Source organism: Camellia sinensis, chromosome 14 (genome assembly GCF_055761805.1).
Source record: "Camellia sinensis isolate YWXY chromosome 14, ASM5576180v1, whole genome shotgun sequence".
In the NCBI taxonomy this organism is placed as follows: domain Eukaryota; kingdom Viridiplantae; phylum Streptophyta; class Magnoliopsida; order Ericales; family Theaceae; genus Camellia; species Camellia sinensis.
This window is the reverse complement of record NC_138974.1, coordinates 142,391,996-142,408,415: the sequence shown is the minus strand read 5'-3', so window position 1 is coordinate 142,408,415 and position 16,420 is coordinate 142,391,996. Positions and strand designations below refer to the sequence as shown.

The 16,420-nt window shown below is 37.9% G+C and overlaps 1 protein-coding gene across 1 annotated transcript in view; it reads left to right on the top strand.

Annotated features, from left to right (window-relative positions):
* Nucleotides 1–1,901: 1,901 nt before the first annotated feature.
* LOC114319272 (uncharacterized) overlaps nucleotides 1,902–16,420 on the top strand; it is a 56,049-nt gene continuing 41,530 nt past the window's right edge. Inside the window, exons 1-4 of the mRNA XM_082905342.1 lie at nucleotides 1,902–2,330; nucleotides 2,535–2,635; nucleotides 3,110–3,320; nucleotides 13,465–13,546. Of these exons, the coding sequence (XP_082761468.1) occupies nucleotides 2,144–2,330; nucleotides 2,535–2,635; nucleotides 3,110–3,320; nucleotides 13,465–13,546 (581 nt within the window). The 5' untranslated portion in view covers nucleotides 1,902–2,143. The remainder of the gene's footprint in view (nucleotides 2,331–2,534; nucleotides 2,636–3,109; nucleotides 3,321–13,464; nucleotides 13,547–16,420) is intronic.

Below are 16,420 nucleotides of genomic sequence, written 5' to 3'. Positions count from 1 at the left end.
GAGAGAGAGAGAGATATGAAAACCTATGGTTTTCAAAAGAAGATGAAGAAGAAAATAGAAAAGAGGGAGAAGAAATGCAAGAAATCACTCGTCATAGCCTGTGATAGAGGTTTTAATGGTGGCCATTGTTGATGAGTCTTTTCTCTTGCTCTGTTTCTTGCTCATACTTGATTTGAATGGAAGAAAACAAAGAAGAAAGAGAGAGAATCCAAATTAGAGAGAGAAGTGGAAGGTGTTAGGGTTTGGGTTTGGGTTTGGGTTTGGGTTTGGGATTAGGAGTATAGTTGGTATTAAGGTGGGGGTTTAAAAAAAATGTCAGAGTTTCATTTTGCTAAGTGGGAGTTTAAAGAAATGGAAGGCCAAACTAATTAGGTGGGGGCTAATATCAGTGCTCATAAATAATTATCAAAACAAAATCCATGTGAGTGGCTCGAGTCCAAAATGTGGACCGGAGGGGATGTTCTTCCTTATTAAGTGGGTGTTCGGTAAAACTTATTTGCAGCATAAATCAACTTATAGCTTAAAATAAGTCATGTTGGAGTGTTTGGTAAAAATTATGAGGGATGGATTATAGATTAACTTAAGCCATTTCAGCAATAATCTGTTAAGTTGGTTCCCAGGTGCTTTTTGAAAACTGATTGTGCGCGCAACTGTTTGTTGAGGCGTGTAATGACTTAAATGACCCTCAGATATTTCAACTATTACCAAAAACCCACTTTATGAGCCTTGTTCTCAACATTGTTCACTTGAAAGAGTGAGAGAGAGACGATTTTCGGCGAGGGGCGATTTTCAGCGAGGGCGATTTCTAGCTCCTCAACACTATTATCAATTCTCTCTTTCAATTCTCGCTCTCTCTCTCTCTTTCTCTCTCTCATTCTCTTTCTCAAACACACATACATACGAACCAGGGCTCTTTCTTCCTCCCTCCCTCTCTCTTCATTGCGCATCAACGTCATTTCAGACCGGCAGTTAGGGTTTCATGAACGAGAGCTCTTCCTCTCTCTCTCTCTCTCTCTCTCTCTCTTTTTTCCATCGCGATCTGAAAATCAGAAATCATCTCTGGCGTTCCCTCTCTTTCCGCCACGTCCCACACCTGCATCGACGGCTTGTGCATCAACACCGTCACATCAATGCCGTTTTAGACCAATGGTTAGGGATTCGCAAACGAGAGCTTCGCGATTAGGATGAAGAGGAGAAGGAGAAGAAGGGTTTTGCAGATTGACAACTAGGGTTTTACAGCACTAGATGGTTGCTAGTCTAAAATGGAAGATGAGGAGGAGGAGGAGAAGGGGTCAGTGGCGTACGGATGGAGGAGAAGAAAGGGGTCGGCGGCTAGGGTTTTGTAATGAAAAAAAATTTGATTGTTTAATGAAAAAAATTTGACTATGTTAATTGATACTAATTAATAATTTTAGTATTAATTGATACTAATTAATGAAATCACAATTAATATAAATATATGAATATAATTAATATGTAAGAAGAGAAGAACAAGAAAGAAGAGAATAAAAAACAATTAAGAGAAGAAAAAAAGAAAAGAAAGAAGAGAAAAGAAAATAAGTAAAAAAAGAAAAGAAAAGAAGATAAAATGAAGAAAAAGAAAAAAAAGACAAAAATTACGTTACACAACAAAATATTATTTTACAACTTATTCAACTAAATACTATTTTGCTAATTAAATTTATAATTTCACAATTACACTAAAAAAATTAAAGCTATAATCTATCGACTATTAATTCATAATCTATAAATCACTAACTTATATTTAAAATTATAACCGATATAAATCATAATTCATAATCTATAAATCACTAACTTCTAATTATATTTAAAATTATAACCGATAAATCATAATTAATAATCACTATCCAACTGGCTTCCAACTGGTCTACCAAATGGAGCATAAAACAAGTTCGATTTGCACCGGCATGTGGTATAGAAAGCTTACGACTTGCCAGAATAAAAACCCTACCCTAGTTTCAACCAGTTTTGACTGCTTGCCTTGCTTTCGTTAGTTTCAAATTTCAATTAATCTATCCCCTGCTGTTGCTGTTGTGCCAATTATATATCCCAATCTGACTCGATTAGCTTCGAATTGAACCCCTTAAAGCAAGCGTTGATCGATACCAGACTGTTCTCACCAATGGAAGACGAGCAGGTTCTCTGGCCATCAACAGTATCCAACTCCAACTCCAACTCCAACTCCAACTCCAACTCGATGGTATCAGCGACGCTTGGTCGAGTGATGAGCACTCTGCTCAGTGCCCGTCCCAAGAAGCTTCAAGACGCTATTTCTCGACTCCACTCTCCTCCCAAAAGAGGCTCATTTGGCACGTTTTTCAAAGCCAAAACATTTCAGAGAGAGAGAGAGAGAGAGAGAGAGACAGCAAATAATCTTGAGTGATCTTTACAACTTTTGAAGAAAGACAAGTTTACTGAAATTTGGACAGAGAATTATTAAAACTTTGAATTTGTTCTTGTATGTTATTCAAGTTATGAAATAATCTTAACTTGGTATTATTGCATTATTGCAGTTACTTTGGAAGAATCACTGTGGATTCTTCACACCTACGTTAGAGAAGCAGCTCAGAGGCAGGATTCTTTGGATGAAATCCTCGTTCCCATTACTCAACATGTACATCAACTTTCAGAATTCATTCTTGTTTGTCCTTTCTATTTCAAGTTAATTAAATATCAAGAAGAAAATTTAATTTCATATTACCATTTTAAGGGAGTGATGGAATTCTGAAAAAAAAAAAAACAAACCCATTTCTCATTTCAATTTAAAAGTCATTTTAATTGATGTACTATACCAATATAATTTGGAAATTTCTTTTTATCCTTTTGCATTGCTGTGAACTCTCTCTCTCTCTCTCTCTCTCTCTCTCCCTTTTTCCTTGTCTCTTTCTTTGGGTTTATGGGGATTAAAATTTCTACTCCGTCACAGCACTGCACCCATTGTTTTCCCAATCCTTTTACCTGTTGCAAGTCCCTCCCTTCTTTATTCACTAGAAGTTTATGCCTATTTGTTTTTAATAATATCAGTTTCTTTAAATTTTGTTTATAATTTGTCATTGATATCCTCTTTTGTTTTTTAATTTTTCCCCAGTCATTGAAACACAAGGAATCAAAGCATGGCAACCAAGCAATGATACTTTTTAATTGGCTTTTTCAAGATGAAATTATTTTCCAAGCTCTTGCAACAAATCTTGCCGGCATCATAAGAAGAAAAGAGGACCAGTATATTGCCCTTGGCTGGTGTATACTTGTGCGTGGTCTTGTAGAGTATGAGATTACCATGAAACAATTTATAAATAATGGTAATATGACAAGTTTCTTTTTTTTTTTTTCTCCCCCCTCTATATTTGTATAATTGATGTGGTTGAAAGTTTCTAATTCTTGAGATCATTAATGTACTATTGTTTTTATTTCATGCAATAAGGATATCCTTTCTTAAGATGTGCATGGAAGGTGTTTGGGTGGGGACGACCCTCCTCCCACCTTTTTATGAATCAAACCTAGGCAAGCGCCACAAACCCTCCATAGGGGGAATCAGGTGGGGCTGCTGGCCTTAATTAACTGCATGTGGAATAATTATTTGAACTCGATCACTTACTATATATGTATATGTTGTGGTTTCACTGAAATTATTGCCGATGTTAATATAGGATTCATGCAGTCAACCCCATGGCTGGTTGAGTTGAGTTGTCATCATCATCATCATAATAGTATATTTGATCTAGATCAGTATATGTATGTAGCAATGTTATACAAAATAATGTTAGATTTGGAGTGGGGTGCGCATGTGGTGGGGTAGGGGTGTTTAATTGAGATGCGGGGGTGGTTTAAGTGGCAATGTGGGGCTGATTTTGCTGGCAGCTGCTTTGGGTTTGTGGTGGTGGCTTGGGTGCTGATGCTGGTGGACTAGTGGATGGGTTTTGTGAATGTAATTACTCTCTCTCTCTCTCTCTCTCTCCATATATATGTACTCTGAGTGTTGTGGTTTTTAGTTTTGGTGGCAATTATTGGTTTGATGGGTGTGGCGGTGGAGGGTAGAGGTAGTGGATTGCTGGACTTGGGCAAGAGATGGAGAGGCATGGATAGTGGAGTGTTGTGGTGGTGATGTTTCTTGGATTTGATGGTGGGGTGGAGGTGTGGTGGTTCTGTGGAGAGAGAAGGGGGCATGTGCAGTTGGTGGTTGTGATATAGTGATGGTGATGGTGATGGTCATGGAGCCTGAGTTTGGGGGTGGGGTGGAGAGAGGTGTATGCACAAGGTAGAGGTGGTACAAGTTGGTTGGGAATGTTTAGCAGAGGTTTATGATTGTTGATGTATTCCAATTAGTTATAGACTAAGCATAGAGGTGAGGGAGAAAATCAGTGGGTTATGGGTTTTCTGGTAGTGGAGTTAGTGATGGTGGGGTCAATATGGTGTTTGTGTGGCAAGTTTGTGGACAAGTTGGAAGGGAGGGGGGTGGGGATCATAAGATGATGGTAGGAGGTTGATGAACGAGTATGACGTGGTGTGGTCAATCTTGTAGTTTTTAAAATGCTCTATTATGTCAAAATATGGTGGGAAGATATAAGTATATATTTTTAGTTATAGTTTGTATAATGTCGATAAATAAGTTATAGTATAGCATACATCTAAGGGCAATTCTTTTTTGAAAATTCCTTGGATTGCCTTGAGGCCTATTTGGTCAAGACAAAGTGACATTTCCGTAAGCTAAGTGGGTGACATTTCCATGGATTTTCCAAAGTGATTATACATACAAAAAGTCAAATTGTATAAGGGCTCAATTGGGAAAATTTAAAGCTTAAGGGGCGAAGTGAGAATCGGTCAATATATTAACCATGTGAAGAGATATTTACCCTTTAGATTATTAGGATTTATGCTCTTTTGTTTATGTACTTTGTTTTTCATAATTAGGTAGTGTCTATTAAATTTGGATTGTTTTGTTTTTTTAGTTTTGTGATGTATCAATCATTGTCAATAGAAAGACAGGGAAAACCTTTAGGGCATCTCGAGGTTTGAGATAAGTTGACCCATTATCTTCTTCTTTGTCTTTTTTTTTTGTCTCCCTGTTTATCTTGGTGGTAGATATGTTGGGGAGGTTGATTGATAGAGCTAGGGAGGTTGGATTAGTTGATAGGTTTGTTATTGGATGGACAAGATTTGCATGCCTCATTTACAGTATGTAGGTGATACAATTATTTATTATTATTATTTTTATTATTGGAATGAACCCTTTTACCCTCTTCACACCCTTCCCAAAGAAAACCTCTTATCAATTTCTCAATATTCCTCACAATGCTAATTGGAATTTTGAATAGGGAAAAGAAATAGGAACAGAGCCTAATACGGATTGTACCAGAGTATATCGTCTCCCCCTAGACAACAAAGCTCGCTTCCATCTCTCCAATCTTTTCTCAATTTTGACAAGAATAGGCTCTCAAAAGGACGTCAATTTAGGATCTCCTCCCATGGAAGCCCCGAGTATTTGAGAGGAAAGGATTCAATGGAACATCCCAACATATCCCCCACCCTTTGCACATAGCTATCTCCTAGATTAATACTCACAACACTACTTTTGCTATGATTGACCTTGAGGCCCGATACAATTTAAAAAATTCTCAAAATCTTTAGCAAACTACTTACTTTACTTTCCTCCTTTGATGAGAAAAATATAGTATCATTCGCAAATTGCAAATGAGTGACACCAATCCTATCTCTTCACACCACAAAACCCTCAATGGCACCGCACTCTTATCCCTAGCTTTGTCAATAATCCGACCCAACACATCAGCGACTAGAATAAATAAAAATGGTGATAAAGAATTCCCAGCCTTGCCATTCACAATGACTGACATAGTGCATGACGACAAGTACCCCCAAATCCACCTTCTCCACCTAGATCCAAACCCTTTCCTTTCCAAAACGAAATCCACAAAGCCCAAATCAACTTGGTCATATGCTTTTTCAAAATTAACCTTAAAAACAACACCCTCCTTATGTAATCCCCTATACTCCTCAACTACCTCATTAGCCACTAAGACAACATCCAATATCTGCCTTCCCTACACGAAGGCACCGTGTGTAGAAGAAATGGTTTCCCCAAGGACCACCCTAAGTCTCTTAGAAAGCACTTTTGTTAGAATTTTGTAGAGTGATGTAACGAACTCTTGGCCCTGCCTCTTGCCTTATATCCAGAAACAACTCCTCTCGCCCTAAAGTATAAAGAAATCTGTCCAACCTACAACACATAAGATTCTCCTGAAGATTAGGCCATGTGAACCGAGAACATCCAATATCTGCCTTCCCTACACGAAGGCACCGTGTGTAGAAGAAATGGTTTCCCCAAGGACCACCCTAAGTCTCTTAGAAAGCACTTTTGTTAGAATTTTGTAGAGTGATGTAACAAACTCTTGGCCTAGCCTCTTGCCTTATATCCAAAAACAACTCCTCTCGCCCTAAAGTATAAGGAAATCTGTCCAACCTACAACACATAAGATTCTCCTGAAGATTAGGCCATGTGAACCGAGCATTACTCAAGGGAAGATCAATCAAATCGCACGCTCTTATAAAAGAATCAAAGTCCCACATACTCCTATTTGTGGAAACCCTATTGAGTTTTTCCGAACTAAGCCGAACCACATTGAAATCCCCACCCACACACCAATTAGGAGAACACAGCCCAAATAAACCCGCCAATTCCTCCCATCGTGCCTGACAACTACTAGGCTTGTTGGGACCATAAACCCCTGTCAACCAACATTTCTTGTTATCCCGGTTCCTAAATCTAATGGACAATGAAAAAACCCCAACAACTATCTCACACTCCAATACAATTATTTTGTACCATATAATCAAAATTCCTTGCGATCTCCCACTAGAAGGTAAAACAATCCATCTCTTAAACCGGGTTCTCCAAACACTCCTAACGAAAACCCTATCACAATCCTCATTCTTCGTCTCTTGAAACATCAGTATATATGGTTGATGAACTTTCAAAAACTCTTTAATTACCGCCCTTTTCCTACAGGACCGCAGTCCTCTAACATTCCAACTCAAAATTTTCATCGACAACCAACATCACCCTTGTCTCTTCCCCCGACCCTCATAATTGATGCCACTTTCAAGATTCCTTAGTTTCCTTATCCCTTTTCTAAGCCCCGAACTTCTATGACTACTACCCCCTGAGATGCAAACCCCACACTCCTAGACCTAGGCTTCATTCCATTGTTCCTAACTAGTGACAGACCAAGAGTGTCAAGCAATTGTACAAAGTGAGGCACTTTTCCCTCCTCCAAAGGGAAAGACACATACTTGCTCATTTTCCTCAACCACATCTCAGATTCATCACCACCATTCCCAAGAACATTGCTTTTTTGAAGCTTATGATTAGTAGACACTTCCATCAGAAGATCATTCCTATGGTTATCCATGTTAATCGCCTGTGGGTTCGACCTATCACTAGTAGAGGACCTACTCGCAGATAACTGAAGAAAATTATCATTCTTTGTAGAAAACACTCTACTAGGATGTGAGAAAAAAGGGCCCACGAATTGATTCAGATTGAATACACTGAAGATGATTAGCAAGTGAAGAGTTCATATTGTCGCTGTCAAAAGAGTCAACATACTTTTGCACAAGAGTCAAAGACTTTCTCACCCTTAGGCCTCACAGTGTGCTTAGAACTGGAAGAATGTGAATCTTAAACCTTTTCTCTGCATGATCAATCTTTTCGGAGTCAAAGGCCTTCTCACTGTCTAGGACCTCAGTGAATCTTGCGCAAGAAGGTGGCAGAATCTCATCATCCTGGAAAAGCCAATTCAATTTGGGATCACAGTCCTCCTCTAACAGTTAGTTATTATCATCTTCATCCTTTGGAAATCTTGACTCATCTGAGCTGTAAATTGACCTGTAGCCTTCAAGAACTTGTAACACCTCATGGGTATTGTACTTTCCTTCCTCCACATCCTTCACTAGCTGATCTCTCCTAATGACCTCATCATCGAGTATCGCAGCCTCTCCTCCTATCTCATGCTTAGCCATCAATATTCCGCATAACAGAGCATCATCCTTTGATTTGTTGACAATGTTTGCTAAGCCCAAATGAATTTCGGATTCGTTGAGGACTGATTTTGGGACGTCAGAGATCTTTTGCCTGTCACCCAGTGCTTCGCTAGGCCTCGCACCACCCATCGACCTTCTTCTTCCTCCATCAAGTGTATCAGGTGAACAAGAAGCCCTAATCCGTGAAATATCATGATCTGACCCATTTCCCCTTTGGATGAAAGCCTGGGTTTGAGAAGATTGATCCTCTTGTCTTAATAATGGGCCATTGTGCTAATCCCCTTCTTCTATAATAACAAATGGGCTCATTTCTAATCTTGGCCCAACTTCTAACTCTAGCCCCTTTGCAAAGCCATGGGCTGAAATTTGCCAAGCCCATTTGACATTCAAAGATCATTTGGGCTGTGACCAAGGTTTTAAAAAGCAGCCGCAACCGTTACGTAACGCTGTTACGTAACGGTTTTGGCGGTTACCGCCACCCGTTACGGCCGCTTTTGCAGTGTGAATGAGATTCACAGGTGTGTCGGTCGTAGCGGCTACCGTAGCGGTCGTAACGGTGCCGTAACAGCCGTAACGGCCTGTTATGCACCGTTACGTAACGGTTCCAAACTGTTTCTTTCAAAAAAACACACAAAAAAAAGCTGAAAATGGGAGAAAAGGGATGGAGAGAAGAGGGAAGATAAAGAGAGAAAATGGAGGAGCAAGAGATAGAGAGAGAGAAAAGGGAAGATGAAGAACATGTTATTGATTTGTTAAAACTGTAAGACCTATGCTATTCTATTCAGCTGCTATCACTAAACCATTTTGTTTGTGTGTGTCTATCTATGTATTGTTTGAAAATAATAATAATAATAAGTGTGGTCATTATCTATTTGGCTTGGTAAAAATATGTATATATATATTTAGACTCTTATTTATTCTCTTACTTTTGTTATTGTTTATCTTATATATAATAGTTAGTGATTGATTTTTTGTATAATATAAAGTCATTAATTATTAAAATAAAATGTAAAAAACTCAATTTATAGTGATTTAAAAATATGAAATATATTGAATCATATTTAAAAATTTACAAAAATTGATCAATATTTATTTTTAACCCAATAAATATGATCATGGAAAAAAAATATGCATACCGGTAAGTTTTTTTCAAATTGTGCGAAAAATAAAAAAATTCACGGTTCCGGTTACCGCAACCGTTACACTACGGCCTTTACACCCCGCAACCGCAACCGCGTCACCGCCACCGTTACGGCGACCGCAACTGCTTTTCAGAACCTTGATCACTACTGTTAGAGATCAAGGTAGAAAAGGACAAGGGTTAACCAGATGTGGAAGAACCCTGGCCCAAAGTAGAACGCAACAATCGAGAATAAACTTAGCAGCAGAAGGTAAAGTCTCACTAGTGAGAATCTGATCTTTGAAACTCGTAGATCAGAATCTTAGCCCAAAAGTAAGGATGCCATCATAAACTCCTCCCAATACTTTTTTTGTTAAGCCAAATCAGTAGTAAAAGGTCGATGCTGTAACAATTGATCCCACAAAGTCTTCAGGTCACTATAATAGTCAGGAAGAGGGCGGCCAAACTGGCGAGTAGCAAAGATCTGCTCATACAACTCATAAACATGAGAGACATTATTTTGATTGGAAAACGACTTAGCAATGGAGTCCCAAATGGCCTTAGAGAAGTCACAAAATTCTATTGTAGTAGTAACATTACGCTCCAAACTATGCCAAAGCCATCCCATAACACATGAATCCTCACTCAACCAATCATCATAGCCTTTATCATCCTCAATAGGTGGAAGGTTAGTAAGAAAACGCAACTTCTTGCCACGCAAGAAAATTTTAACTGCATGAGCCCAAGCTAGATAATTCAGAGCATTAAATTTCTTAGTGATAATAGACTTGGGGAACTCATCGCCCTTAGTTATGGAAGATTTCACATCATGTTTTGGATCAGCCATGATCAGGAGAACAACTAGCAGATGCAAAGGAAAAACTTTAGTTGTAGGAATCGTGCAACCAAGACACGAATCTTCGTAAGAAACGCGATTTCGCGGTTCTTAGAAAGAAACGTGTAAGAATCGCGTTTCTGTAGAGAGAGAAACGCGATCCTGTCCAAGATGGGATCGTTGGTGGCTGTGAACAAAAACCCTAACTTGTTGGTCAACAAGGAGAGAGGGGAGAAAGAAGGTGAAGTACCTGAAGGTCAGATCGTCCTGCTTCTTTGCTTCGTTTTTCTTCTCTCTTTGGCAGATCGTCTCTCTCTCTCTCTCTCGCTCGCTCTCGCAGATCTTCTCTGGCAGATCGTCTCTCTGGCAGATCGTCTCTCCATGGCAGATCGTCTTTCGTCCCTCTCTCTCGCAGTTCGTCTCTCTCTCGAAGTTCGTCTCTCTCGAAGTTCGTCTCTCTCGCTCGCTCTCGCAGATCGGCATCGTCTCCTCCGTCTTCGCCGTCTCTCACTCGTGCTCTCTCTCACCTGATATATATGATTCGAATATATATAAGTATAAAACATATATCTTTATATATATTATATAAGATCTGGTTCAAAAAAAAAAAAATATATATATTATATAAGATAAAACATATATCTTTATATAAATATATATATTTAAAATATATATATATATATATATTAACACATTATTATTTAATATATGTAATAAAAAAACATTAATTAAAAAAATAAAAATATTAATATATATAATCTTTATAATATATATATATAAATAAAAACATTAACACATATAAATATAATATATATATATATGAGTATATATTATACATATTAATAAAAAAACACAAATAAATATATGTAAAATAAAGTAAAAAAAAATTAACAATAACACATTATTTAAAAAATATAATAAATAAAAAATAATTAATGTGTATTAAAATAAAAATATTTATAAAAAAACTTTTAATGTGTATTAAAATATATATATATATATATATATTATCGCTCCCCGAGGCGCTCCCAACCTAAGAAACTTCTATCGGCTCACGCTTCCCCGCTCCCGCTTCGTGCAACTAAGGGAAAAACAACAAAACACAAGGATAATCAACCAACAAGAACAGAGTGGAGTAAGGAAATTACCAACCAATAGTAACCATCAAGTAGCCAAATAGCCCAAAAGAAGAGCCAGAATGATCAACCAAGGCAAAACAAAGGTGCCGAACAAGGAAAATCCACTAGAAATCAGCAAAAAATCAACCCAGCAGCAACACGAAGCAAAAACAGACTCAAGGATAGCCTCCTAGGGCTATTTCGGTCCCAAGGAAGAGGTTTCAACAATCAAAAGAGTCTGCTTAAGGAGCTTTATCGCAAATCAGAAATACGATACCATTAACTCGAAAATCTTTCAAAAATAGAAACTCACACCAGATGATTTCAAAAAAATTCACAAAAATCACCATTGAGATCAGAAGAGGGAGACGACCAAGAAGGGGTTACCTCGTCCATACAGTTTGTGATGTCATGCTGTCGTCATCGTACGAAAGATGACGTCAACACGTCATTGTCACCTCAAAGGAATCGCGAGTGACTGAAGAACATTTTGACAAGGTTGAATCGTCGCTCTGATGCCATGTTGAAGTGTAAAAGTATGGAAAACTTTGATTAGGGCTAGAGAGAAAGGGAGAATGAACAAAGAGAGGACTGCTATTATTAAACGTATGCTTCTTGGTTCCTTTGATAAGCCTAAAACATCAGCAAATATATAAAATACAATACGACCATAGTACCCTCACTCAACACAAAAAATAACATATATCACTATATATTCTAACAGTTAGGTTAGGCTGATTTGTTTGTTTCTATTTATCTAGTTGTGTGGAGCTTGTTGCATACTTAATTGTGTGGTGCTTCAAATTGCACTCACATAAATTTCCCACCCACTTTTTGTAGCAATCTTTTCATAAATTGTGGCTTTATTAGACTACAACCAGGGATCCTTTGGAGTAAATGAGCTAATTAACAATTAAAAAAATTCCTGACAGATGCTTTCCTCAAAATCTGGGTTAATTAGGCTGTGTAAATTTTGTCAAGGATCTTTTGGCCATGTCATCCTGGATTTACCCAGCCGGCTGGTCAGAGCTTGAAATGAAGCAGGAATAATGTGGTTGTTTAATTGGGTTTTAATTTGGCCAACAATTTGTGTCTTACTTCTGCGATCTGTTAATTGTTAATTGCAATTATTGTATTATCACCAGTTGGTATTTGGATGCGCTGTATAGCCTTCAGAGATATTCTAAATTTGTGATACCTGGATTTCAGATATTTTTTAACATTTGCGAGTTGGAATTTTGCCACTGAAGCAGAAATTACATCTGCTTTCCCTATACTCAACCCCTGTATGTAGAGGCCTTTGTTATAGAAAGGAGTCGCTAAGGGGCGAGTAATATGTGAGCAATATGTTTAGTGTCGTTGTCAAATCTAATCCAATTTGTACTTGAACGTTGCCAGTCACCACTGTGTATTGGTTTCCATCATTCTGAGATTCTCAAATTGTCAGGTCTCTGTCATTGTGAAAACATAAGTCGCCAAATGCTTTAGATATTCAATTATCATTTTTTGAGAAGTTTGATCTTCCTTCTTGTTGTTCAATATTCAAATAAGTTAATTTTGAAACAGAGCATTTCTACCTAGTGGGCCAAATACTTAGTTGCCTAGTGATCCCTTACCCATGACAGCTCTAGGTAAACTGGGAGTCGGGGTTCAGAGATAATCTCTTGTTTTATGTGTACAAGTGGCTGCCCTTGGACTCGAATGTTTCATGCTTGACTGCCCAACTTTGTGTAAATGCAGCAAGCAATGGACCATTTGGAATACCTCCATGTGAAATTTTATTCATTGTTTATCTTCGGCTCTGTTGGTTTATTGTTTTTGTTCTGGAGTTTGTATGCTGTGGATGGATTTTGTTTTTGCACATTCTACTTGTTTTAAAAAATTTGTTATCTAAAGAAAGAACATAAATGTGATATTGGGCTCAACTAGTTTTTATTTATTTATTAATAGAATGCAATACCCTTCTGCTGACCATTGGAAACCTGCCAACCACAGTAACCATATTTTGGGCATTCTTTTTACTGAAAGGGGAGCATGAAGAGCTTTAGTTGAAAATTGAAATTTACTTTTAATAATTGTGTTTAAGCCATTTCAAACTAATGACATTTGTACTTTCAGTAGAAAGAATGGCAAAGGGGAAAAAATCCATCGTCTTCTAGTCAGTACATAGATCCTGATTTCTCAAAAGAAAATATAAATATGTTTGCATTTCTTCTTAGTTTTTGTTATGGAATCATATTTACAGTTGGCATTCTCCCTTCTCTGCGGAAGTGTAATGGATTGATTTTTTTTTTGTTTCCCCCCCCTGAATGCAGGAATAAAGGACAAGTATCATTCATTACTGAAATTTTTTTCATCATGTATCAGTCATCTCATATCTATTGTATGTATTGGAAGGTATGTCTTTTCACATCATAATGTGGCAGTGGTGTTTGGTAACCAGGCATTTAGCTGCAAGTTGAAGGAAGCTTTTTTTTGTTTGTGTGTATTGCTTCAGTATTTGTTGCCTGCTCTGATTCACCAGTTGTTTTGATACTGCCTTATAATTATAACTGCATTCTCTCTTTACCACGCTCAAGCTGCATGGATTCCTAATAGGTTGCCTTTAATTGAAGTTCAAATTCTACACACTATGATTTCTATTGTTTGTTTTTCCATTTATATGATAATTTGCTTCTCATTTTGGCCTTCCCTCAATGTTTTGGTGTTTATTTTAAATTTTTTTTTTTTTTTTTGGGGGGGTGGGTTGGTGGCCTTTGGGTTAGCAGTATCTGGTCATCTTTAAGTTTGAGCCATTAATATTATCTGGTGAAGTGTGAGCATGCTTGGATAAAGCATCTTGGAATTAATGACTGGGTTCCCACCTGGAGTGGTCTAGTCTCAATTTGTAGATGAAGAGGGCATAAAGAGCTACAAGGATATAATTCTAAAATGGGGACAACTCTGTCTGGACTTGAAATCCTTACTTTGTTGGTAAACACTAATTTAATATAAGATAATAAGAAAACAATCACCTCATTCTAGACACTGTAAGGACCCATACAAGACAAGGACAACTGTATTATATGTAAAATCCTTACCTATTGGTACGCACTGAATACAAGTTAATAAGAAAAGAACACCTCAAGCAACAATTTTAGAAATATTTTAATTTTGTTACGAAAAGATGAGTATACTTACTCTTTGATATTTACTTGCCAATATGAAAGATATCCTTGTGATAGACGAACACAAATATTTTTGTGTTCAAATGTATGTAGCTACGGACTTTGCAGATGCTACACACCTAGGGGTATAGTGTACCACATCAATGCTTCTATTAGTCCTTCCATTCCATGATTTTGGCACTTGGCGTATGCGATATGGGATTGTTTTTGTTTCTTTGGAAGAGGGATGTGTTTTATGGTGGTGTGGAAATTCTCATTGACGATTGATGGTGGAACATGTGAATTCTTGTTAGGATTGATGATGGAACATGTTTTAGACCTGTTCAATAGGAACCTGCAAATCAAGTTTCAAAATTGGGTGATATTTTTCTTGGTATGGTTTCTTCATGATGGATGAGGGCAGGAAGTGGACTAGAAGCCTGGAATTACATTTGCTTGTGTAAGACTGTTACAGATGTTGATGGAAGGGGTCAGGATTGGGGGATTGACTGATGTTGAAGGGACTTTGTAAAGCTTGCTAAGCCATGTGATCTTATGAATGTGATGTCAAATGGGTGCCTCAATAAATACATATGAGCCAATCAGTCGTCTAAAAAACATGCTAGTGTTCTACATCCATCACATATCATGGGACCCATTGTGCTGGAACTCTTGGATATGCGTCTAGTTTCGGTAGATTTAGGCTTTTTGGCTTAGGAAATACGAATGACGATCTTTGTCTTAGCGTTGATGAGAAATGTTCATTTCGGATTGGAAGTAAATGAGTTCATTGCTCAAGCAATTTGGATAACTCTCAATGTAAACTTTCTTGTTGCATGAGCTAGGGAGAATGTTGTGTTAACTTGTTGATGTGTTGATATCTTTGTTCTTGAGTTCTGGGTTCATCCATCCTTTATTGAAATTTTTTTACAAAATTGACTTAAATATTTCTCGACTTATTAGTTTTTGAGACAACTCATTTTGTTGACATCTTGGTGGGATTGGCAACTTAGGTTTACAAACATCACACAGCTTATTAAATTAGTTGTTGAACATTAAGTTAGAGTGTGGGTGTTTGTGTTTCTGGATGAAATTTGCTGGTAGTTTTATTCTCTATTCTTAAGTAGTCATCTCTTGGCTTACTGATGATATGATACACTTGGTTCTACTATCTTGGTTAGTTAATTCTTTGACTGAGTTTATCCCTTGTCCCACCTTTCCAAGATCAAGGCAATTACTCTGATTGTGCCTCTCCATGGCAATTGGCTTGGTGTTGATCCGACCGAGTTATGCTAGGCAATATCCATCAAACGGTATCCATCGTGTGATTTCCTTTGAGCAGTGTACACTGATTGGCCTTCACCGAGCTGATCAACAATCTATACTCAAGGAACCTTAGTACTACTACATCAAATCTAGGCTAGGGGTAGGGCCTATGAACCTTCATCAAGGACTTGTGGTTTGGAGTTGAGACTTGAGAGTTTAGGGATTGGTAAGGTTGCCTGCCTCACCCTCACTTGGTTGAACCTTGATTGACTATAGAGAGAGAGAGAGAGAAGAAATGTGATGATGTGACACCTCGAAGGATCCTACAATTGCAGAGCGTTGATACAACGTTTGAGGATGAACATAGCTACGTACTGTAGTCCTATGAGATGACCTCTGAGGTTTGATCATGGGCATAGTAAATAGTTGGGAAGCCTTTGGTTTGTCAAATCCAGGGGTTAATAATCCACTTGTCCGCCAACATGGTACATTGTGCTTTGGCTAAGCTGACCCCCATGACCTTCTTCATGCATGCAAAATAACACAAACATGTTATCAATTATCTCCCAACAAGCTAAGAGGGTCTATCTCTAGTTTGTACTATCGTCACCCTCTCTTCTTCTAGAGAGCTGCCTTAGCTCTCACCAACTCCACCTCCGATGGTCCCTGCCGTCTCAATGCCTACCATCTTTCCTAGAAGATCCTATGTAAGGGCCAAACATCCATACATTTGAAATATAATGGCTTTAGATTGAGCATGGAAGCACATGAGTCGTGCTTTTGCTATATTCTTTCAATATTTAGGCTCTGTTTGGAAGGATTTTCAAATCCTAATTCTACCCGCACATTGTAACATCAT